This window comes from Apiospora phragmitis (assembly GCF_038363925.1).
Source record: "Apiospora phragmitis strain CBS 135458 chromosome Unknown utg000006l:1.0-5683423.0:1.0-5690449.0, whole genome shotgun sequence".
Classification (NCBI taxonomy): Eukaryota; Fungi; Ascomycota; class Sordariomycetes; order Amphisphaeriales; family Apiosporaceae; genus Apiospora; species Apiospora phragmitis.
In genome coordinates this window covers 2544880-2569066 of record NW_027117404.1, presented here as the reverse complement: position 1 = coordinate 2569066, position 24187 = coordinate 2544880, and the positions used below count along the sequence as shown (strand labels likewise).

The following is a 24187-nucleotide window of genomic DNA, read 5'->3' as shown; positions in this document are numbered from 1 at the left end:
GTCAATATCTCGAAATAGCCGTCAGAAATACGAGCTGAAGGGCATCAAAATAGGCTAGAATCCTCAGCTATTCAGCTCCCCGAGCAATGCGACGCTGGATGGGGTAAGGTACCCTGCACAGCAGCTAAGAGAGTTGTAATTCCTGAGATTCGCGACTATGATCAGCGCTGCCGTAGGTGAGCTTTGTAAGTGCCAATGATGCAATGGCAATTCTTCGACAAGAACTCTGATGGATGCTACGGTACTTGTTGGGGTATCCGCATTCTATGAGCGACCACAAATGGCTTACCTCTACCTAGCCACAGCCTGTACGGTCTCTGCTGTTCCAAATCGCAGAAGAAGACTCGAAGAGTATGACGAGCCAACCCGAAATCAGCTGGAAGTTGTACAAGAAGAACCTCGGCGGTCTAAGGCTTAGTCATGGCTTGCTAAGCTGTGGCCATGATGATCTTACAAACCGACTTAATCATTTCTATCGGAAACGTTGACATCATGGGTGGGACATCGAGGGAACCTGCGCTTCTAAGTGATGATGTTGTCGATATGTATGCTGTGCAGCACAAAGTCCTAGGCTACAACAAACTGCTGCGGGATTGACCTTAGCTAGGGCTCTCGTAGCCGGATCCAAGGCTTCCCGGTGACACAGAGGCCCTTAGCCGTCTAGGTGGCCACGCCAAGCAACTGTTCCTGGATGTAGAATGCATGCGAGGATAAGGGTCAAAGTTCCCCAGACGGAGCGACAGTAGTGAGCACGAGAGCCGACGCCATGTCTCGTATAGAGACCTCGTCGCACAACCAATCGTGGCCATCACTGAGCTTGGCGCATCACGTTCCTGGGACAAGGTTACGTCCAAGAGGTCGCGCAAAAGCCGTAAGATTGACTATCAGCTCAGCCCAAGAATCGATACCTAGGCATTGGGTCTGTCATCGCGAACGCATTTGTGACCGGTCATAAAATATCGGTCGATGAGGCTCCCAGCAAGCCAGCTCCTTTCACACTGGGCAGGCAGTGGCCGCCTAGGATGTTGTCTGCATGGACCTGTGGCAGCATATGAGTGGCGCCGAGGATTGCAGCTGAGTGGGCAACCTGATGAGATAGATGGAGCCTGCTGCTGTGATGCAGTGCAGATATGTACACAATACAATACCAGTGCCTTCAATAGATGAACTCAAGCAGATCTCTCGAAGAGGCATGCAAGTGCCTGGGTAGGAGGGCCTGGCATATCTTCGAAGGCACGACATGCATCTGCGGCGATCTTCATTGCAAACATTGACTGAAGTCTGAAGTGGTCGGCGACTTGAGTAACATCAATGTCTGCATTCCAGGTACATCGAGTTTGGCGGAAAGGGTACTGATAAGTCAGTCGGATTGGAGTCCAAATACTGAACGGGCGGCGATGAACCAGACTGCAGCTCAATCCGTGGCAGATGCGGGTGGCTGGCTGGTCGTTTGAGTGGATGGACGTCATCTTCCACCCCCAGAAGGACTGAAGCAATTGCGGAAGTAAAAGCCGTTACCGTTGCCTACCACGTGGCTCAGAAACACCAATGGCTTCTGCTTAGTATTGCAGCAAACATAGCGGCATTAATAACGGTATTAAGAGATCCCCAGTATTGATAGGTGGTGGTAATTATCATTTGCTGTCGGAGCCGTTGCCGCCGGGTTAAAGTCATCAATGAAGCAGGTCAGATGTTTGGGTCAAGTGAGCCCTCCCCCCAAAGCCTCGGTTAGTTTATCAAACATACCAGTAAGCAGCTGGCCTGGCGATCTGATGTTGGCGCTAAAATGAAGGTGGTGTTGTCACTGCACACACCGGCATTGGTTAAGGATGGATGAGAAATCAGGAATGCGCCGAGAGGCCTGTGACAGAGGGCATCAACACTTCCAAGGCTACTCTTGACTGCTCGGTGTAAGCTGGGCCTCGGGGCTGCAACTTCGAGTTGCACACCACACACTTACCTAACAAGCAAGGTACATTTCATGCGCTGGAGAACGATTAGGTATTGGTTACATAATCAAGCAGTTTGGGGACCAGGTCCAATATATCAAACTTCTGCAGTCTGAGTCATCTCTACCAATGAACGGATAGAAATAGTAAAAAGAGAAATGAATAAATATAACACCTTTCTTGGCTTGGGGAAGGTGCTTGTAGAGGTCGTGAAGGTACGTGGATTGGGTCAAACTCGGCTTTGTACCGAACGTGCCAATCATCATCTCTGTACCCCAAAGTCCATCCATCCACCTATTTGCCCAGACTATACCACCGAGTACATGCCTGAGCTTAGCCTTACCTTAGGGAGTTGTGATATTCCATCAATAGATGCAACTGCATGCGAAGCTAGAGCAACCTGGCAGGCGATCAGTGACCTTGGATATTTGATTGTACAGGTGGGCTGGCTGAGCACTGAGTATTCTGTCCTTGGCGGCAGGCATACGGACATGGAACCCTCTCCAAGATGAGGGAAAAAACAGACCCCGCACCTCCACAGTCCTGTCAACTCGAACTTGAGGAGATCCATTCCTTGGAAGGTTGGAAGGTTCCACCTTCGCAATGCCCCAATTCATTGACCTGGGACTGGATTGGATTTGCCCACCACACCACGAGACACTCTACCCATTGGGACTCAACACTGGGACTGCGAACTGATCCTACGTCAGCGCAACCGTGGTGTAGGCACATGGGCGTTGCGATTTATGTAGAACTGATGCATTAGATAGATGCTTCTAGGGGCATAGCGAACTGTTCTAAGCCTTCGCAAACTCGGCGTGAACGTCAACATGAACATGAACATGAACTGAGGGGCAGGGCAGACTGGCAGAAGAAGCAAGAATAATAAGACTTGAATACTTTTACTCATACCAAGTAGCCATCGACCTCTACAATTGGCGGATGGGGCAGGCCCAAGTCCAGACAGAGAAAATCCATGCTTGCGCAGCCAATCACGTCTGCACTTTATTTTTCCTAACATTGTCACTTGCACCTGGCTGGGCTGGTCTTGGTTTTTTTTTGGCCTTGGCCTATTGATCTCATCTGAACTACCACTACTACTACTTTACGACTATTACTACTCCCACCACCTAGCCTAGGTAATCAACCCGAAAAAACGACTCCCTTCGACCGTAGTTACACAAACCTGCAGATCCCTTCAACTCACCCTTCCTGCGACTACCTACTTGCAGTTTACTGTCTGTATCCTGTATATTGTCAAGACCCAATTCGCATCTTCCCCACAAACGAAGAGAGGCATTTGCGATGCAGACGTAATTGCGACAAACCCTCGGCACGCGACGAGAACTGCGAGAGCAAAAATTACCTATTCCGACTCTCTTACAACCATTGCTTTGATTCAGCAGCTCCCCTCACTACCGCCGAATCCCTCCTCGCTCGTTTTTGCGTCTATAGGCCCCCCAATGCGAACAGGTCTAGAAGTCGCGGGTAGCTGCAGAAGCATCGACCATCCCGCCTACCACCCCAGTCAGACCCCCCAGTGCCTTATCCGTCGACGCGTGACCCCTTGAACGGACGGGAAAGAGTTGGGAAGAACTGCCATCGATAATCATAATCAATATACTGTACTGGGTACTTCAACCTGCACCTACCGAGGGCTGAACGGATAGAACCGTCCCATTTCTCCTCCCACGAGCAGCCCGCCATCCAGTAGGGACCCATACGCAGGTCGCACAGAGAACGCCACCTTATGCGCGGGTAGGAAACCCATTGGCGATATACATCTGCCTGGCTATGAATACGAGAGAGTGCGTCGTTGTTGCGTAGTGGTTGTGCAATATTCTGGAACACGCAGATTATCGCGACCGACCGCGCTTGATCTCGAGGGCAACAAGGCTCAGGAGGGCCGTGGTACCGCGGGAGCATACAGCAGTTAGTACGCCAAGTTCCTGCCTTCTGCCTCTGCTGTAGCTCTGTTTCTATTTTGCGCCGCTGGATACCTGCTTCTCGGTACACAAGATACAAGCAGCCCGCTGTGCGCCAACCTTATTGGCTTGCATACGTCCAAGGAGCTTTTTGCTTACTGGTCCACGCACGTTATCCACTACAGCCCAGCTTGCGCTTCCCAAGGTGCATCCAGAGGCGGTGGGGGATACGCACAGAGCGCTGTGGCCTTGGTTGGGATTTTCAGGGAGCCCGCCAAGTACGAGCAGCTTGTAGTTGGGAACTCGATCCCTGAACCTGACGGTGACACGCCTGCAGCAGCTCGCAAGCTTCTCTTATCGAGGGAGGTGTGGTTGCGCCACGCGTGTTCGAGCTGGGGTCTGCGCTGCAGCGCTGATCGCAAAGCTCTCTTGAGGCTGGATCCGGGTATATATAAAACTAAGACACGATGCCGGGCGACGTTGAGACGAACGGGGCAGAAGTCTCAGATGCCATGTCTGAGAACGAGTACGACGACCTTGACCATAGGTTGAAAGACGAAAACGACAGGATGGCAGAGCAGACCACGTCCCCTGAACCAGGCACCGAAGGATCCGGCGAAGTCAAGAAGAAATATGACCCCAAAGACCCCCATCGCCCTCGTCGGAAGAAAGCCAGGCGCGCTTGTTATGCTTGCCAAAGAGCACACTTAACTTGTGGTAAGAAGATCCCCATTTTATAGCACTCGTATGATGGTCGTATGACTCGGTGTTGATTAAAATCGCACTCCGTTTTGGCGTGCTCAATCCATCGCATTGAGATGCCTCCGACGAATTACGCCGTTGTAGCCCCTCACTTGAAGCTAGTCTATTCGTACTGACTCCATGCAGGAGATGAACGGCCCTGCCAACGATGCATCAAGCGCGGCCTCGCGGACGCATGCCAGGATGGCGTTCGTAAAAAGGCCAAATACCTACACGACGCCCCTCCAGAAGCGTTAAGGCCCGTCCTCGGCCCTACATTCAACCCCAGCGTCGTGAGCAAAACTTCTAATGGCAGACATGGCTCAACCTCGACGCCGGATTCTTCGTCCTACTTCTCTCCGACCACAACCTCTCAGACCTACCCTATCTTTACTGGCGGCCAACATCCGGTTTCGTCATTGCAAGACAACATGACCTTCAGCAACCAGCAATCACCTGTCTCGTCTTCGTTCCAGCAAAGTAGTTCGCGGCCGACTCAAATGGGCGGCATCCAAGTCCCTACCCCGACGAGCGAGATGAACAGCTTTTCGCAGGCGTTGTTCGACCCAAGTAATCCTGCCCTGTTCAACTTCGACTTGGAGGGCTTGAACTTCGGGAGTCACTACGGCGCCATGGAGTTTGGCATCCTCGGCCAGATGGCCTCGGGCAATGCAGAGACGCCTCCTCGCGACTCATCTATATCGGGGCCTCCCGGGAATGATATGAACTATGGCGGGGGCAACCATCTGTATGCAAACGGCATCAATCACTTCAACCAATTGTACGACAATAATATGGTGGACAGCTTTCTGAATGCGGACCAAAACAGCAACGGCATGTATAATCAGGGCAACCTACAGCATGGGTTACCACATGCATATGCTATCGCCGCAGCCGGCCCAACGCCGACAAGTCTTGCAAGCCCTGGGACGGATAATACAGCGAGTCCGCAGCCGACAAACTTCGGGTTTGAGTCTCCTACCACTGCCAACTACACTCTTAGCAACTCGCAACATTCATCAAGGCCGCCCAAAACCAAGTCCGCTTCCAACGTGGCCAAGTTTGGTACGCAGTCCATACTTGGAAAGAGACAGCGCGACCCCTCAGCCATTTACGAGTCGGTAAAGGAGCCATATCCGTATTTAACAGGGTTTCATAACCTGATCGCATTTGTCAAGCGGCGGTTCTCCCCCAACAAGACGTTACGAATTGCGAAGTCATTGGCCAGCATCCGACCGTCCTTCATTGCTTGTACTCGGCACTTGAACCGACAGGATTTGATCTTCATGGAGAAGTGCCTGCAAAGAACCTTGTTCGAGTACGAGGACTTCATGGGGCACTGTCCGGCTCCAACAATCGTCTGCCGTCGCACCGGTGAAGTTGCTGCTGTGAACAAGGAGTTTATCGCACTCACTGGCTGGACCAAGGAGGTGGTGCTTGGCAAGAAACCTAATCTAAATGTCAACACTGGGGGTTCGCCAGCCCCGGGTTCTGTCAAGGGCGAGCTAACGCCTCAGCTACAAGCCATGCAACCCGAACCCCAGAAGACGGCCGATGGCAATCCTCAGCCTGTCTTCATTGCAGAGTTGATGGACGAGGACAGCGTCATCCAGTTCTACGAAGACTTTGCGCAACTAGCATTCGGCGACAGCCGCGGTCACGTCACACGCAAATGCCGCGTTTTGAAATACCGCACTCAGGAGACGGCCGAGAGCCTGGTTTCGGATGAATCGCCTCGTAAGGACCCTCGCAGCAGTATTCTAAGTAACCGGGTCACTCGAATCGATGGCGAACACGGTATTTCCAAGATCGAGAGAGACGGAAAGATGGACTGCACATATTCATGGACCATCAAGCGCGACGTATTCGACATTCCGATGCTGATCGTGATGAACGTGAGTCCCCCTCCAGTGTTCCTGTACAATTATATCTGAAGACCTCTATCTGACTTATCGTGACACAGTTCTTGCCATGTTACTACCGAAACCAGGACCAACTTGCCATCTAATGAAGGGAGAAAAGGGCCCAAATTGGCAGACATACGCGATATACGCGACATAGATTTCAAACATATTTCCCCTGGTTTTCTGACGATTGGGACGATATACACATGCATGGGCGGCGGCGTTCTTTTTGGAATAGAGCTCGAGGCTTTAAGGAGCTCTTCTCCCACATTTGGGAGCTGGTCAATTGCGCGCTTAACTATTTGTTTTTGTCATACCGGCTCATAAGTAACGATCAGAGCATGGCCTATACCCGGTGCGTTGCCTGTTCTAGTAGTAGTATATGTCCAAAACTGCATTCTGGATCTTGACCGAAAACGGATGGGCTTGCTTGTCTTTCCAAGAATACCGCATACGTGAGTTTTTGAACTGTGTCGCGTAAGCACGCCCTGCCTCAATGTGCTGGTTGAAGTAGCCTCTATGTGACTACTACCAATGGGCCCTTTCAGGGTTTCCTTCCTATAACTTAAGTCTGGTCTAAAGTACCAAACGCCTCCCAAACGATGCTTGTCAAAGCGTTCGCTGCCAGGTGCCGACCCAGGCGCTCGTCATTGTCGTCGGCACGCGCACACAGCAGTTTCCAGGGCACAATGTTCAAGTACTCGCTGGCAGGGTTTCTCACCATGGCTTTGAACACACAGCTCATACCGTGGCAGTCCCTCAGATTATGGAGGCGGCGCAGGTGATTGTCGGTCTCGAGGTCGCCGGGAAAGACATGGGCCTACTGGTGCCGTAGTTGTTTGCTGCGGCTAGTACCAGGATCGGCTTGGCCGCTGCCTTCCGGATCGCCTCCTTCAGCTCCCCTTTCCATTTTTCGAAGCCGAACGACATGCTAATGATGTCTACCTTCCATTCATCACGAGCGTGATCCACTGCCTTTTTGCGAAAATTAGCCGTCTGCTTTCACATAGTGTTATGAGGGGTTGTTGGATGGTGCTTAACAATATATACCTACCTTCGTCACTGCTTCAATATCTGGGCCTTCCCGATGGCTTCTTGCCACCCTTGCGACGTAAATATCGGCTTCGGGAGCAATCCTCCTTATGACCCCGACACAGTGCGTCCCATGCCCGTCCAGGTCTATGCAGTACTTGCCGTGCTCGGTTTCCACGAAGTCTCTTGTCCCCTTGACGCGACAATTCATCCCATTAGCCATGGAAGCCCGTTTCTTGTTTTTCTTGTCCTAGAGATTGAGCTGCTTTATGTGTATCCCGGTGTCGAGTACTGCCGGCTTGACTCTCTTGAATGCGCCCGTTTGCAAAGACTCCAGCAGTGCGTGGGTTTTGTCCTTCAAGTCGCGAAACCACCTTTCCGACCCTTCAGATGACCCGCCTCCTAGTCCTGAATCGAAAAACGCGCCCTGCACCGCCGGCAACGGCGGTTTCCTGAGTCTCCCGGGTAGATAATTACGTCGCGGCCGGGGTGCTGCTTGATCGGGAGCGCCGGGGGCGTTCACCCGCGCACGTGGTTCGGGCGTTTTTGCACGCTGCTCGCTTGACTCTACCCAGCCTTGTTTCTCTTCTGTCGACTTTCTGGGGTTATCTAGCAAGGGTGGCGGCTGTCCCGTCTTTGCACTAGTATGAGAAGAAGGCTTGTCCTTAAGTCCATGTCTCTCAGTCTCCCCAGGCTGCTTCCGGGGAGCCTGACTTCTGTCACTGTGACCATCCTCTTTCTCTGCCTGTCCTGTGTCCGTGTCGGCTCCGGTGTCCTCCGCAGAGGGATATTTCCTGAGACGAGATGCATGAAACTTTTCGTCGTTGTTCTGTGGTGGTTTGCGGCCTGTTGGTGGTGGGTTGGAGCTTGAACGCTTCTCCGGGGCATCATCAGGCTTCAATAGTCCATGAGCGGAGGGACGGGGTGGCCTGTTGCGTCCTGGCGAGGCACTGCGAACTCTGATATGTGACTTACTTCCAGCTATTGGCACAACAGCAGTACCGGTCGCCTCTTCCACACGTATATGTGGTTTCTGAACCAGTAAGGCTTCTTTCGCGTTTCTCCCCATCTTATCACAATAGGTGCGCAGTTCTTGAATTTGGGAAGGTGCCGGCTGATGTGGGTTTGATCCCCTGCCCCTTTCTCTCCCCCTTCTCCGGCTGCTGCATCCTCTAGTAATTTCAAGGACATTGCACCGGCGCTGAACATCTTCTGGGACTTGAAGTACTCCTTGAGCCCATAGTAATCTTCCCCCAAGGCCACACGCGTCTCCACAATGTCTAGGGGGTCGATGTCCTGCACCTGAAGCTGCCTCTTCAAGACATCTTCATGGATGCCTTTAGCCTTGGCCCGGAGCTGTTCGTTCTTCGTTTCGTCTCCAATCGAGAACCAACAGGTGGCCAGTTCACACCGGGTGAATAGAGTCCGGGCGTGGTTCCTGCCAAACGTAGCGGAGTCGTTCAGCTGAGAGATGTACACTCGTTCGAAATGGGCCGCGGCCTCCGCCACTTTGCCCTCGAGCGTGAGGTCACGAGCGAGGTTGAGGTGCGCGCTATGGCGGTTCGGGGACGAATCTTGGGCCTTCTCCCTGGCTTGCCAAGCGGCCAAGTTGATCCTGACGGCCTCGTCAAACTTGTTGGCCCGAGCAAGCAGTACGGCGAGGTCCTCTTGGAGAGACGGTCATCTTGTGGGTGGCGCCGAGGTTTTGCTCACTCCAGTGAAGAGCTTCGCGCAGTAGAGCCTCGGCCTCTTCCACTTTTCCTTGCTTCAGCAGAACGTCTGCTCTAGAGGACTTGTCTTTCGCGGCATTGCACTCATTGCTTAGCTTCGGAGGGATCTTGGAATTCAGAGGAGGCATTATGATCAAATCAGCGATTCCAGAGTTAACTTGTTCGCTCCTGTCAGTTGAATGAATGATTTGCACGAGATCAATGATGGCTGGCTAAGCCAATACTCGTATTGGCTGCCTGCGCTGCCTGCTTACCGGTCCTCGCTCCATGCCCTCCGGCAATCTGCCCTCCCGCGTTAAGCTGTCCCTCAGCCCCCATGTCTTTTTGAGTCGCAACCTGGTAGGGCTCGCGTCGGTGTTACGCTATAAAACAAGCAAAGAAGCAATATATATAAGTACCTACCTTTACGTACGTCGGATAGCTTGCATGAGAGCACCACCGAGAATCGCAAGGGAATATCTATTGTATATATGGTATTGATCTGTAATTCGATCCATTGTCACTGAATGCACATATGAATCATCGGTCTGGCAACATGGTCATTACGGCGCATAGACAGCGGCATCGCCGTGAAGTAGAGGGATGATTGCCCAAGGAAAGTACTTCACAGGTCAGTCAACCCTGTTGCGGATGAATACGGCAGTGAATATACACTGCGCTAGATTGCCTGCAAGTCCAACCCGGTTGCTGCAGTAAAGGATGGCACACAGTCCGAGTCTGGCCAATATGACCAATGGAAGAAGGCTGACATGCATGAAGCTGAATGGAGACCACACACACCGCAAATCACGTACAGCGGCAACCATGAGCTCGAAGTGGCCAGGCTACTGACTGGCAACAATTGCACTGCATCCTCGAAGTGAACAGATATACCATCAGTTATTTGATTCTGACTGATGGGTTGCAAGGTCTACTATCTGGCGCCGACACGGCATGTGCCCCCAGATTGGGCTTATCGCTCTGGGAAACATTATAACCGACCCGAGAAGCCCAGAGATCGCGATCAGCTCCTCGACCCCAACTGCGACCGCCACGATCCAAAAGCTGAAAGTCCACGAGGCGGTCGAGCTCGGCCAGACGCGCACGTTGGACAACGGCGTCACCGCCCAGCCTTCCATCTGGGCCAAATTCTTCAGCGGCCTGGTGCCCGGCCTCGGCGACATCCGCGGCGAGGCCGGCGTCCGTGCCGCGTCCAGGAGCACGTCGTCGTACGCCTTCGAGAAGATCGTGACCCGGGAGATCTTCCCAGACCGCGAGACGGTGCGGGCCGCCTTCGGCGACGAGCAGGTGCAGCAGAGCATCAAGAAGCGGCACTGGCAGCTGAGCGTCTTCATGGTCACGGGCGTGCAGATCGCCTACGGCGCCGAGGTCCTGCTAGCGCGGGCGCGCGAGCGGGGCGTCTACGTCCAGACGGGCGTGGACCTGACGGCCGCCACCGGCGGCGTGCCCGTGTCGGTAGGGGCCGGGCTCGACGCCTCCGCGACGCGCTCGCAGAGCCTCTCGACCAAGTACTAAAGCCCCTTTGTCTTCGCGTACCGGCTGCGGCAGATCATATACCGGAGGAAGGTAGAGAGGCAGCGGGACGATACCAAGGGAGACCTCCTTGGGCTTCGCGATCGGGACGAGGATCCGTGTTCGAGCAGCGACGAGGGCGGCGGAGTCTACGAGGTTCAGTTCAGCGGTCTGGATCAGGAGGACGAGGACGTTCCGGAGATATTCGATCTCCGCACGGAGGATATCGCGGCTCCAGAGGGGGGATATTGGCGAGTCGCATTTCCGCAATCTGAGGATGTTGACAGGGATGATGAGTGAATCGCCATCTACCTTAAGGCGTTGCACTACCCACGTGTTGCTCAACAGCCAGATATGTCGATCATTGCATTTAGCTGGCAAACTCTCTCTCAGGGCCTAGACTCTGTAAAGGCCATACGAAACAAATTGATAGGTAATTAAAACCCACAAATTGCCTGAGAACTCACTTCAAGATAGCACATGCCCACTGCGCAAGGTGGCGGAGTTCTTACTTCTTAATGGGTAAAATATGATCTAAATTTGAATAGATTTCGCTGTTGGTGTTGCTGCTGTTCTTGCTTTCTCTTCTGCTATACTTTCAGGCCGCGTCCTCCAGGACCAGCCAGCTGCCATCCAGCGTGCCCGTGCCCGCGCCCACGACGCCCTCGCGCGGCGTCCAGGCCTCGCGGTCGAGGCTGCGTCGCGCGACCTCGCAGTCGAAGTTGATGTCCTCGATGAGGGCCTCGACGCCCGCGTAGTTCTTCTCCTCGCGCACGAAGCCCAGCAGCAGCAGCCGCATGGGCGCGCCGTAGAAGTCCTGCGCGAACTTGTGCAGGATGTGCACCTCGGCCGATCGCTTGCTGTTCTTGTAGAACGGGTTGTAGCCTATCGACATGACCATGGGGAAGATGTGGTATTTTTGGCTGGTAGTGCTGCTGCTATTTGACGAGGCGGAAGGGATATCGGGATGGTTGGCGGGAAGTTTGAGCGCGGCGTAGCCGAAGTAGACCCCCGAGGTTATGTTGGCGATCCACGATATTTGCGCCTCTTCGACGGGTAGATTGGCGGTAGGGATGCCGAGCTGCACGGTTAGGCGGAGGCGTTATTAGCTTTGCTGCTGGTCTGCTTGTGGTAGTGGTAGCTGGGGGGCTGCTCATGAGGGCGCACGCACTTCTTTGGAGCCGCGACCGAAGCCCGATATCACTTCGCCCTCCATCTGAAGCGGGTACGGCGCCTCGGGGCCTTTGTCGGTGTAGAGGATGCGAGGTCGCTCTGATGTTGCTGGTGCCTCCGCCATGGTAACTGACTGGTTGAATACGGGCTTGGGTGGTCGATGTGATCTAGTGGTCGGTGGTAGTTCTATACTGGCTTGTGTTCGCTATGGGTATGCGTAAGCGGCTCGGCGTTGGGTTAGCGAGAGTGGGAAATAGCAAAAGCAAGCAAATCTATATTATACTGAGAAATATGCCTCTAGCCGGCTTGACTTTGTAAGCAAGGAAGTTTATCATATCACCAACCGTATGTATCGGAGGCGCATGTGGCTTAGTGGGGGTTCTAGAATGACAACATTGATTGAATTGAGGGGCAATGCTTATCTTCCCCCTGGAGGGTCTTGCTTTTGCGACAATACGGTTCATCTACTACCCGCAGTGGGTCGGGGTTTCACTATCGCTTCTTGCTTGTCTATGCCATTCACTATGGCCGCCAAAGTGGTAGAATAGGTATACAAAGCCAACTACTATTCCAACTTCTTCATGGTGCTGTAGCGCTGGGCATGCTCTCCAGGTCAAGTTCATGCCGGACGAGTAGTATCGGTAGGTAGTTGTCCCTGGGCCCGTCGGTGAATCATTCAAGACCTGTTTGAGCATAGTAGTATAATATTTTGATATGTTCGACAAATGCTACCCAAATCTGTTCAGAGCTCGCGCGCAGAATCGCCTTCCTTTTGTCTATCCTGATATGCATAAAATTCTAGCCATGTGGCGATTCTCTCTTGGAAGTAGGAAAGGATGACATGAGATGTACAGCATAGGATCGTCTATTCCAGACAAGGCGCCGTGACTTGGAGTGCCTTACTCCAAAATATGTTTGGCTGCTCTGCAAGAACTTCGACGTATGCCAGAGCCATATGCCCAAGCCAATGACCGATCAGCCTATGAGCTGCCATTCACCTCATATTTGCCCTCAGTCTTCTCAATATGTTTTACCAGGTCCTCAATCGTACAGACCTTCAAACCCCAAGTCCTCGCGAACTTGATGCAACCCTCCGCCCTCATCATGCCCGGCGCCTGCCGTATCGCTCTTCCGGGCACCTCTTCTCCATCTTCGACCATTTCGCAGATTGCCGCGACCTTTCCGACGCCAGCGAGCCTGCAGAAATCCACGGCCGCCTCTGTATGACCTCTCCTAACACGGACGCCGCCCTCGCGGGCTCTCAGTGGAAGCACGTGGCCAGGCCTTCGGAAACTCGCAGGGGTGGCCTTCGCGTCCGCCAGCGTGCGGCACGTCAGGGCCCGGTCGTGAGCGCTGATTCCCGTGGTTATGCTCTCGTCGGCTCCGTCGACGGTCAAGGTGTAGGCAGTGCCCTTCGAGTCTTGGTTGTTGGTAACCATTTGGGGGAGCTCGAGGGCGTCGCATAGCTTTCCCGGCATTGGCGCGCAAACGTAGCCCGAGGAATAGCGGATCATGAATGCCATTTGTTCTGTCGTCACGGACTGCGCAGCTATAATGAGGTCGCCTTCATTTTCGCGCGACGGGTCGTCGAGGACTACTATAAACTCGCCATCGCCTGCGCCGGATCAGCACTTAGCCAGGGATCCTTGGGGAGAAGACAGGGAGCTGGGGACATACGGAAAGCAGCAATTGCGTCAGGTATAGAGTCGAATTGACTCTTTTCGATTTCTCCGGACGGCATATTTGAAGATAATTCGCTTGGTGAATACAATGATTTTCCTAGAAATGAGTTCAAAGAACACTCCGGCCAACGGCGGATCTGCACAACTAAAAATACTGGACGGAGGGGGTAGTCGGAGTCAGATGTCAATTGCGACAGACGATGTCCAGTGACTGCAGCAACTCCGGCGCAGACGTATTTAGATATCCAAAAACATCCAGCTGAGAACCAGATGAAACCCACTGTCTTGAAGATCTTCTTAATTGTTCTTCTCAGCAATGACTCAGCACTGAACTTGTCTAATCCAGGAGACTATTATGTATCGAATTGAGTTCTAGAACTTTTCCTGCATTCCCCAAGTCTAACAGCCAAGTCACAAAAGACATTGGCGGGGTACTGTGCTGGAAATGGACCCCTTACAGCTGGCCAGTGCACTAAAACATTGCTTATGCTCTCCCTGGAACTGCATGACACATGCTGACATGCAAATGCTTAGCGGGCTGACTAAACATTGAAGAATCCCGTCTCGGAGGGCTACGGGCGGCTCTTGCATCGCCGATACACCGAGCTCCTCGATCGAAACGCCGAATACGACCTCAAATCCATGTTACGAGATCCCGAACCGTACGGAACACCGTAATTATACTATTGTCCGAGCCCGTAGGGCCCGCGAAAAGGCTGCGGGGTAGGATAGAGGCAACATAAGAGTTTTCCCTCAAGTATACACAATGGTGGCGCGCCCGTCCACCGCCGTTCTGCTTCGGCGGCTTCGCGGCCTGACGCCTGCTCTTCGGCGTCGCCCTGAAAGTTTGGTCACCAGCCGGTATACAACTCCCTACTTGGCCAGCCGAAATTGGTGTCGATCCTTCTCCTCGATAGCCTCCGGCCCCCCCCGCCAACAATACCCACCAATCGTCGTCCGATCCGAACTTTACCACTGTGTCGCCCGATGAAGTCTCCCACTTCAACGCCCTCGCCTCCTCGTGGTGGGACCCCCACGGGCCTTCGCGCATCCTCCACCTCATGAACCCCCTGCGGCACGACTTCATCCGCATGTGTCGCAACTCGGTCCTCGACGCTCCTGCCACGACGGGGCTCACTTACCTCGACATTGGCTGCGGCGGCGGCATCTTCGCCGAGTCGGCGGCGCGGCTGCCGGGCACCAAGTTCGTGACGGCCATCGACCCGTCGCCCGAGGTACTGAACATAGCGCGGGGCCACGCGCGACGGGACCCGTCTCTGCGCAACAAGCTGCAGTACCTCAACACGCCAATCGAACGGCTGACCGCGACCCTCGGCCAACAGCAGCAGCAGCAGCAAGAACAGCCCCAGTACGACGTGGTCTCGGTGTTTGAGGTGCTCGAGCACGTGTCGAACCCGGCGCAGTTCCTGGACCAGTGCGCGCCCTTCGTCAAGCCTGGCGGCTGGCTCGTCATGAGCACCATCGCACGCACATGGCTCAGCTGGTTCACGACGAACCTCATGGCCGAGGACGTGCTGCGGATCGTGCCGCGCGGCACGCACGACTGGCAAAAGTACGTCAACGAGGCGGAGCTCCGCGGCCATTTCATGGCTGGGCGGTCCGGCCAGTGGGCCGAGCCCCGGTGCATGGGCGTCATCTACATACCGGGCGTGGGATGGCGGGAGGTGCGGGGGAGCGAGAAGGTGGGCAACTACTTCTTCGCGGTCAGAAAGACGGAAGGTTAGGTAGGTAGCGATCCAAACTAGAGGAGGACATCGTATGTGTCTATCACATGTATTATACAGTGTACTATATAGCCTGTTTACCAGGTTGGTCTGCGAGGCTATTAGACTAGATCTGGTGATTTAGGCGCCATTATGCGATATACCCTTTGCGCCTAGATATAGCTATCTGGATTGATCCCCAACTATGCGAGTGTTGTAGTTGACCTGACCACCATCTTCACCTTTATTGGATCACACGATTTCCAAACCGGGCCTAACTTGCATGATATAGACTGCAGACAGAAGCCGACAAACAATACAATCATTAAAAGGCAATACTGGTGTTAGACAATGCTTTAGACCTCGTTACTAAGCATTGAATGAAGTGGATATGTGAGTCCCTGGCGCCTGACACTAGACGAGGCGCAATTTCTCAGCTTGGCAAGTTTGGGTACTAAAGATCAAGTCCGCCCATGGACGGCGTCTAGGGCACTTATCAGTTTTAACATCATAGCTAACAGTGTGCCCATCGTCCCGCCAACTTTCCAAGATGGTGAGCGGCACTACTCGGTGGGCTTGGCCGCCCATAGTCGCCATACTGCAAGCAGCTATCCTCCTCGTCCTCTTCTCGGCAGCCCGCCCGGCCGCCGCCTGGACGATCCCGGCGTACGTGGAGCTGGGCTGGCCGCGGCCGCAGCGCGAGGACTACCTCATGAAGGCGGGCAAGGCGCGGGACGGCTACACCAACAGCCTGGGCTCGTGCCTGAACTACCCGGTGCCGGCGAACGTCTCGCGTATCCCGTTCCCCGTGCGCGGCGGCCACCTGCAGTTCGACATGGTCAACTCGACGGGCGAGTTCTCGGACCACTACTTCTCCGTCTTCTTCTACCTCGGCCACCTCTGGGGCCGACGGCGGCTTCCGCAAGAAGCACAACTTCGAGCGCTTCCGCATGCAGGACTTCCGCACGGCGCCCAACTGCACGGAGCCCGTCGACTTGGTCGAGAGGATCATGTATGAGGACGGGCGCAACGTCACGAGCGAGGAGGAGATCATTGGGTTGAACGTTACGTTCGCACTGCTTTTTGAAGATATCACCGGAAGATTCGTCGATTACGAGAGGGTTGATCAGGTAAGTTGGGTCCTGCTGCTGCGCTGAAGCTAGGATGGCGCCCCCTGGCTGAGTGGCTGGTGATGCCCACCCCTGTATCTTATGGTGGACTAATTAGTGAATGCAGTGTGCATACGTTACGCTTGTGAACAGCTCGGAGTACAGTTATACGGCCGCTGGTGTCTGTAATCAGTCCAGCGCAGCGGGTTTGGCAGCGAGCAGGCTGGCCGGTGGCCTGTCGTGGATGATGGCGGTATCAGTCGTCTCTAGCATAGCTTTGTTGGTATAGGGGCATATGACAACCATTTGAACATGACGGAACAAATTTAAACGAGTATTCCTGCTTGCTGGCAGTAGAACCATCGCCAGTCCAAGTCATGTACCTAATCTTATGCGTGAGGACCGAACAGGCCTGCTATTAACATATGGAGATTTTGGGAACTCGTTCACTGAGTAATTAAGCTAATAAGTGACTGAGGTGGTAGAAGATAGAAAACCACAGTATTGAGACCGTTGATATCACGTATCCAGAGTAAACATAGGTATTTGATATAAAGCGAAGCGTCTTGGTATTCGCTTACCTTGAGTCTTCGTCTCTCAATTATCAATGTGACAAACATGCCCCTGAAACTCCCGTGATTGAGTGAGTGGACTTGGGGCAATCACGGGCAGGCGGTTAGGCGGCCAGTGACATTTGGCGGAAGGCCCAAGCGTTTCAATAGCACCTTCCAAAGAGCCAGGATTAAGCAGGTACCTCTACGGCCAATTTCCCTAGAAACGGTACTTGTTTGCTGTTGACTCGACGGTCGGGAAATAACCTTACCTGGGCAACCGCAACTTCCTTCGACTGGGGGTCCAACTTGGGAAGGAGAGCCTCCTGTCAATCTACTTGCAGTCGCAAACTTCATGATCGCATAGGATCATACATCATCTCTGCTTCAATTGACCACCGAGACCTCTGGTGCTTCCCGCGGGCTCTTCAACTACTTCATCAGCAGTAGCTTCTACCAGTCTTGCGTCCGCTCTTCATGCAATCTACTTCGCGCCCTAGCGTTGATTGAGTCGGTCTACCTTCACGTATTCACCAATCCAGCTACACCACCACCGCGTCGCTCGACGAAAGCTCGTCTCCAGCCGCCAAATTGTCAGACTTGCAGGAAGATACCAACGGGCAGGCCGTGTCCACCGGGATCATAGCTGTCCATCCCCCAGCCGGGAACAGAGATAATACCAACCGACAAGAAGTCGAAGAAGCCAACGATATTCAAGACCTCGACCCCAACCGTGGACGCTCGCCTCCTCCACGCTACCCGTACCCAGCATCAGAGGCGTCCGGCTCGACTTCGTTCTCTATCCCGCATACACGGCCCGCACCGCCGCCGTTCTTCGATCTCTACGAGTACGCATCGGCCGAAGATCTAGCCGACGACCACTTCGAGTCGCTACCGTCGACCGAGAAGTCTCCTGCACCTTCAACTGCCCATTCGGCTTCCGCTGCGGCACCCGCATACGCTCCTCGCGCCACCAGTTCTTCTGTACCCCCGCACGCCCTTGCATCCGCTGCTCAAGCATCTACTGCCTATCAAGACGTAGTTGCCGAGACCAAAAGGTCGCTCCCACCAGACAACAAAGCAGAGTCGTCGGGCCAGAAGAGCGACGATCCAAACGAGCCACCACCTGCTTATACAGAAGGCTATAGCCCGCTTCTTTCATTCACATATCTAATGGCTGCCGCCGGTGGTGCGTCGAGTATTATTACTCAAGTCCAACAGGGCGGTCCGCCGATCAACACTATCGGAGGTATGACAGTTGTGAATGGCTCGTTCCGATATCCCTGCTAATACTCGGTACAGATGTCGGCGCTGATGAGACAATCACGATGGACTTGCGGTTAGTATCTCCTTGGTTCTGGCTGCGTTATAGTTGACTGACTTGAAAATCCAGGGGCACCCGCTTTGTCCTGTCAAGGGATGAACTGCTAACGCTCCCCGAGTTTGTCCTTCTGTCTCTTTTCCCCAATGGTCTCTTCCCTGAAGGACACATGGGGGGCTTCGCCGAAGGTGACGCCGTCCAAGTCGATGTTAGTACCCAGAAAGATCTTCCTATCACTCAAGCAACTGCTACACTCACCCCATGTACTTCCCCCTCCCGCTTGGTCACGAGTCCGACCAATGCGAGCCTGCCGCGTTCATCTACAACACGCAATCTTCTATCAAATATCGACGTACATTTCACTAACCTCCCATCTCAGTATGACCCTGCATCCCTCCAATATATGCTAGACTTCTTCCGCAATGTTGCTCAATCAATCCCGAATGAATCATCTCCCAGTGCTTCGCCTGATGGTGGTGTCGTCCCTATTGATTCCCTTGGAGGGTCAAGAGACGACGGAAGCAAACGTGCTGGTATTATTGTGTTGCGCGAGGACCTCGACTTCTACGCCATTCCTCCCCGGGCCGAAATTAACCAGGCGGAAATGATTGAAGTCAAGAGAGCTGCTGCGCGAGCTCTGCTGAGGCAAGATGGCATTTTCTCTGGTCTCAAGCGAAGTGACGAGCCCGGTACCACAGAGGCGCATCTCATTGAAATGCTTACTGCTGGGTGAGTAAAAGACTGCTGATTCTGATGATCTGGTCCTCGATTACCTCGGTCTTTACTAACAGGTTACAGTGGCTTCAACCACGACGATCGATGGGGTCATCGTGCAGGGGAACCCAACAAGGCGGTTGTGTGCAGTCTCGCTCTTGCCAGATTACGTAGCGACATCCGCGGCAACGATATGGGCAATAACGCCGTCGGCATGGCCCAAAAGCTTCTTCTCTTCTGGCGCAAGCCTGCAAGGCGGTGTTGGTGGGAAGGCGTTGACCTGGAGGATGTCGAGGGCGTCGACGGACCTCTTAAGGTGTGGATTCGACGAGTGTGGACCCTCGAGATGAGTGTTATTGGTCTGCGCTGATGCCCTCCCGGCATCAATAAGAATCGGCTACGGTGTAGCTTCTTTTCCTTTTTGTTCAGCGGCATATCTGTTTTGCAAGCCAGCAGCAAGAAAAGGCTGCAATGTTTAGGATTCCCTGTCGTTAATACTTCGTTTCATTAGGTACTATAGGAATACATGCAGGAGAGGAGGCATCAAGTACCAATATTCAAAAGTAATTGATGCAATTCAACACTTCTTCCACATTCTGTCGTCAGCAGAGAAGTTGTTTGCTCGTCGTAATCATGTAACGGGATTGGTATATTTCCATTACTGCAGTCAATTGTCCAACCTATAGAGTCTTTAAACGCCGTCCCGATGCCTTCTATCCACTTCTCCACACGCATAGAGTTCGAAATTTCCATCCAGCTCTCTCGTGCTCACTATCCCATAAGTCCAGCAGGGACATCTCACAAACTCGCAGCTTGCATTTGCTTCTGCGCAGCCAATTTGCCCAGCTTCTCCACTGCCGCTTCCAGTGCGGGCAAGTTTGCACCTTGGATATAAGGGCTCCCGTGCACGCCCACCTGGCGGCCTTCCTTGAAGAATAGAAACGTAGGCATGGCGCTTATGTTGTAATGTCTTGCGACATCCCTGGCGTGGTCCACGTTCACCTTCGCAACCGCAAAGAGCCCGGGCAAGCTGTGCTTTTCTGCCAACCTTTCGAGGGGCGGCGCAATGGCCTTGCAGGGGCCGCACCAGTCCGCGTAGAAGTCAATGGCGACGTAGGTGGTGCTTTTGAAGAGCTCGTTGAGCTCGGCCAGCGACTGGATGGGGACAGGTTTCCCTTGGCTCATTTTTCAATCTTTTCAGAAAGAGAGGGGGGAGACGATATGACTGCTTGAGCTTCTTCCGACTTCGTGGTTCAATGGTAGAGCTCAGTATAGCTATATACCTCGAATGAAGAGCTGGCAGCGAATGGTTTTCTTAGAAGTGAATATGTAAGTGCTGGGGAATATCCTGAGGTCGCTCCGGACACTAGGGAGATTTCGAGAATAGTCGACTAGATTCTATCTCGGCGGTAAGCGGGTCGGACAGTAGTGGGATTATGTTCTTATCGCCAGCGGCAGGTTGCTAACAAAGTAGAACGAAAGCTAAAACTGACTGGTCTGAAGCTAGGACAGCACAGGGCCAGTGACAGAGATGTGGATATGTGCTTCTCATTACTCGTAGCCCCATAAGCCCAAAAGTACCCTTCCGTCTAGATGATCGTGAGCTCGATACTATCGCTTGATGACGGTGGGAAAGTCAGAAGCCCCCCGAGATAACTCTCCTGGTTTACTTCTATATCGCCAGCGTCTTTGCTCCATCTGCCCTGAGAGCGAGCCGTCAACACCCCAACCCTGCGGAAATGCATCGTGGTTCCGGCTGGTTTTAGCAATAGGATCTCATAATACCCTCGCCAATCTATCATATGGTGTGTGAGCGGAAATGCCATCATGTCTCGTCCAATTGATTCGTAAATCGCCTTGTCATCTAGACACCTAGAGCCATCGTTTCCCAGATCGAGACTAATCCCCAACGTCTTGTCCGCAACCAGGGTAGCTTTGCTTATTGGTAAAAGTAGTCCTTTCACCCTAAGATGACCTGACCGGGAGTCGGGTATAAACGGTGACTGGACAGGTTCGATGTGTAGTATTTCAAAGCAGACCGTCCCTGTTTTTGAAAATGGGGTACTGGGCCTGGACTTAAAGTGAATTGGCCCTTCCCATGAGGCCCAAGACCAAGTTGGCCCTTGGGGGCTTATCATCCGTCGCCCCCGAAGCCCATAGTTCTGCGCGACCCAGGAAAGGCCATTTGCGAGGTCTTCCTTCCAAAGCCCGGAGACATTGGTAAAACCCGTGGCCTCTGAAACCCGTTCCATTACGCCAGCCAGGGCATGTAGCTTATCCTGCTCCTTGGTCAAGAACCGGAGGGTATAGGACTCCACGATCGAGTACCATGAGCTCAGCACATCCATCGGGTCTTCAGAATACCGCATTTTCCCTCCAAGCCAGGGCATTCGGTTGTAAAAGTTTCCTGGCAGGCGATTGTCTTCTGACCAATCCCCGCTCCAGCATTCGATGAAGATCAGGTCTTTCGTAAAATGGACCAACCTCCGCGACAGAATTCGTTCTTGGAATGTCCATCCCCGGCTGCTCCAGTGCGCCTGTTCCAGGTCCATAGTAGGCTCATGATATAAGGAAGGGGAGGTTTTGACCTGTAGAAAGCAATGGCCGGCCTCGATCGAGCTTTCGGTAGGTATGCAATACGGTATCCTGGCTGGCAGGCCATTGGGTGCTGGCCTCTTCAGGAATCCGTCGTGTGCCGAGGTTGCACTCGTTGCAACGATGGTGGCATATGCATTGGAGTATATTTTAGCCATCCTCGGCGACTCTTTGTGCCAGTCGTCGGAGCTGTCCTGAATGATGCAGAGCGAGTCGATCCAGACATAGCGGAGATCCAGCGCACGAGTGGCTTCGACAGCATCCTGAAAAGATTGCGGAAGGGCTTCAAACTTAATGAAGCCCCTATCCAGTGAGACTGTTTCCTGGGTTGTGACCAGAAAAGGGGCAGTGGTCTGTGGGTTTCCCCAGACGTGGCTCAACGCTGCGTAAGCCGTCTCGGCTGGCAAATCGCCTGTTTCAACCAATCTCACCCTTTTGCATCCCGTGTCAACGTCAAGCAGTCGGCTGGGAAGTATCCTGTCATGTTTTGATTGGCATAAGACGTGGTGATTCGAACAGTCCTCCAGATAGGCCTTCATTGCCATCTTATTTGATGAGCTCAAGCAGTTGATGGTGGGTATCCGCCCTCTGATTCTTCCCGACACCATGTGGCTGTCTTATAATGTGATCAGCTTCCAAAACATCGACTCAGCCTTTGGTTGAGCGTGAGGCTGTGGTGGTTCAGCACAAGCTTACTGGGACTACCGTATATTCTGAATGGTGCTGTGAATCCTTTCTTTTTGTAATCACCATACTTGACCACCAAGTCGCACTGATACGGTCCATTCTCATTGGCCGGCAGCCGCAGATCCCGCCGGCTATCCATTTGGATGATCATTGACTCAATAAGGATCTCGCCCTTGCACGACCCCATGTCTGGTAAGTAGTCTACCCGACCTTTGCGCAGCGCCAAGTGCCAACGTATGCCGTGACTGAGCACCTCACAAGCCGGACAGCCGGAATCCAGTAGCTCGGTAAGCTCCGGGTAACGAACTGAACGGTTCCACGGAACTTCATATGAAAGCCACGTCGTATATCCAAAGGCAAACGTAGAGGTGCAATATCGACAAAGGCCACTGAGAAGTATCGGCTCGCGGTCGTGCCATAAGGTAAGAGCCGTGTCGGACATCACGACATTAATGTCTATAGTGTTTGCAATATAAGACCCAAGAAGTTCCGTTTACGTAAAAATGGTTCCGACGAGGCTCCAATCTGGATCGTGATAGGGGCTCAGGTTGTATGTGACGAAGTTACTCGCAACGGGGTGACTGAAGGTGGAATAGTTTGGTAATGGCGTAGAACAACGGTTGCTAACATGGCCCCTTTTACTTCATTTAAGCGCCGCTATGGAGACGTTGGGGTTGGGCGCGTGCAATAGCCGCCTACGACGTGATAGGTTAGCTGTGATAGGCAGGTACATATTGCAGGTTGCATATGCGGCTCCACAAGCCGTACAACACTGTGTGTGATCCCTGATCTAACCGATATGTCCCTCTAGCCGATTAGTTGAGATGCCGAGTAGATGGGTATCAAAATCTGTTTATATTTCAAGGGTAATATACTTTGATCAACCGACCTGTATTCAAGGGCAGTCGATATTGAATAAGAACTTAGGCAAGGGGGGTGCTTTGCCAACCGTCCATGATTCATTACTTGCAGGACGTTGCATTGCTCATGAGACATAGACTTGGAAGACCATAAGAGACTGTCTTGTTAAATGGGCTTTCGTACGTACGTACTGGTTCCGGGTTCGATCGGGGTTATATCGTTATATTCTGTTGTTCATGTCTATCTTCAGTACGAGCTGCGAGGGGCATCGTACACCCCTCTTGATGAAACAGAAAAGGGGTTCGTGCGCGTAGGCACGTAGCACCCCTTTTGGAGTAGTATGAACAGCTTTAGTTCTAGCTGTTCCAACATGTCTACTTCTCCTTTTCTTTAGCTGGGTCAAGTCTTACTGGTGAAGAGTTGGGTTTCTATTGGAACAGCCACTCCAGGGGTTTCTAGCACCTCTTGAAAAGGGCGTCACGTGCGTGCGACGCACGGATCATTAGCCCCTCGTATGAAAAGGTGAGTACTGGCGGCTTCCCGCTAATTAATAAATAGAGGAGATAAATAAAATATAAGTACCGTTTTAACCTTTACGTAATGTACGTACGTATTAGAAAGCTTATTTAATATTAATTAATAGTTATATAAAGTAATTATAAATTAATAAAAATAAAGAAACGGTTTTACGTTAATATATAAATAAAGTAACCGTACTAAGTAGTTTAAAAAGATCTTTAAATCTTTAAAAAAAATAAAGCTACTTTTTTCGTATAAAGTTTAAATCTTATCTTTTTTAAAACGAATATTAAAAAAAAGAGACTAGGTTATAATACAGTTAGAAAATTAATTAAACTATATACTATTTTATACCCGAAAATAACGTTATATAAATTAATTAAACGATACCTTAATAATAACGTCTACTCTTAATACTCTTTAACCGGGCTAGGACCTTAATACTGAATAACCTGAAA

General features: G+C 52.6%; 8 protein-coding genes across 8 annotated transcripts; 4 read left to right on the top strand and 4 right to left on the bottom strand.

Annotated features, from left to right (window-relative positions):
* Positions 1-4341: 4341 nt before the first annotated feature.
* On the top strand, positions 4342-6623 carry PG994_006056 (uncharacterized protein; the record flags this gene model as incomplete). Its single annotated transcript, XM_066857465.1, has 3 exons — positions 4342-4591; positions 4763-6510; positions 6579-6623. The coding sequence occupies 3 exons, from the start codon at positions 4342-4344 to the stop codon at positions 6621-6623; spliced, it is 2043 nt and encodes a 680-aa protein (XP_066716734.1).
* Positions 6624-8532: 1909 nt separating this feature from the next.
* On the bottom strand, positions 8533-9409 carry PG994_006055 (uncharacterized protein; the record flags this gene model as incomplete). The annotated part of the gene is made up of 2 exons (XM_066857464.1): positions 8533-9174; positions 9230-9409. 2 exons carry the CDS (start codon positions 9407-9409, stop codon positions 8533-8535), a joined length of 822 nt encoding a protein of 273 aa, XP_066716733.1.
* Positions 9410-10214: 805 nt separating this feature from the next.
* PG994_006054 (uncharacterized protein) lies at positions 10215-10796 on the top strand (the record flags this gene model as incomplete). Its single annotated transcript, XM_066857463.1, has 1 exon — positions 10215-10796. One exon carries the CDS (start codon positions 10215-10217, stop codon positions 10794-10796), a length of 582 nt encoding a protein of 193 aa, XP_066716732.1.
* Positions 10797-11391: 595 nt separating this feature from the next.
* PG994_006053 (riboflavin kinase) lies at positions 11392-12090 on the bottom strand (the record flags this gene model as incomplete). Its single annotated transcript, XM_066857462.1, has 2 exons — positions 11392-11874; positions 11965-12090. The coding sequence occupies 2 exons, from the start codon at positions 12088-12090 to the stop codon at positions 11392-11394; spliced, it is 609 nt and encodes a 202-aa protein (XP_066716731.1).
* An 856-nt stretch (positions 12091-12946) lies between these two features.
* Positions 12947-13707, bottom strand: PG994_006052 (uncharacterized protein; the record flags this gene model as incomplete). The annotated part of the gene is made up of 2 exons (XM_066857461.1): positions 12947-13581; positions 13644-13707. The coding sequence occupies 2 exons, from the start codon at positions 13705-13707 to the stop codon at positions 12947-12949; spliced, it is 699 nt and encodes a 232-aa protein (XP_066716730.1).
* Positions 13708-14414: 707 nt separating this feature from the next.
* Positions 14415-15393, top strand: PG994_006051 (uncharacterized protein; the record flags this gene model as incomplete). Its single annotated transcript, XM_066857460.1, has 2 exons — positions 14415-14498; positions 14566-15393. 2 exons carry the CDS (start codon positions 14415-14417, stop codon positions 15391-15393), a joined length of 912 nt encoding a protein of 303 aa, XP_066716729.1.
* Positions 15394-15922: 529 nt separating this feature from the next.
* PG994_006050 (uncharacterized protein) lies at positions 15923-19437 on the top strand (the record flags this gene model as incomplete). Its single annotated transcript, XM_066857459.1, has 6 exons — positions 15923-16384; positions 17400-17478; positions 17544-18281; positions 18335-18371; positions 18426-19082; positions 19152-19437. 6 exons carry the CDS (start codon positions 15923-15925, stop codon positions 19435-19437), a joined length of 2259 nt encoding a protein of 752 aa, XP_066716728.1.
* A 428-nt stretch (positions 19438-19865) lies between these two features.
* On the bottom strand, positions 19866-20252 carry PG994_006049 (thioredoxin-like protein; the record flags this gene model as incomplete). Its single annotated transcript, XM_066857458.1, has 1 exon — positions 19866-20252. One exon carries the CDS (start codon positions 20250-20252, stop codon positions 19866-19868), a length of 387 nt encoding a protein of 128 aa, XP_066716727.1.
* Positions 20253-24187: the final 3935 nt, after the last annotated feature.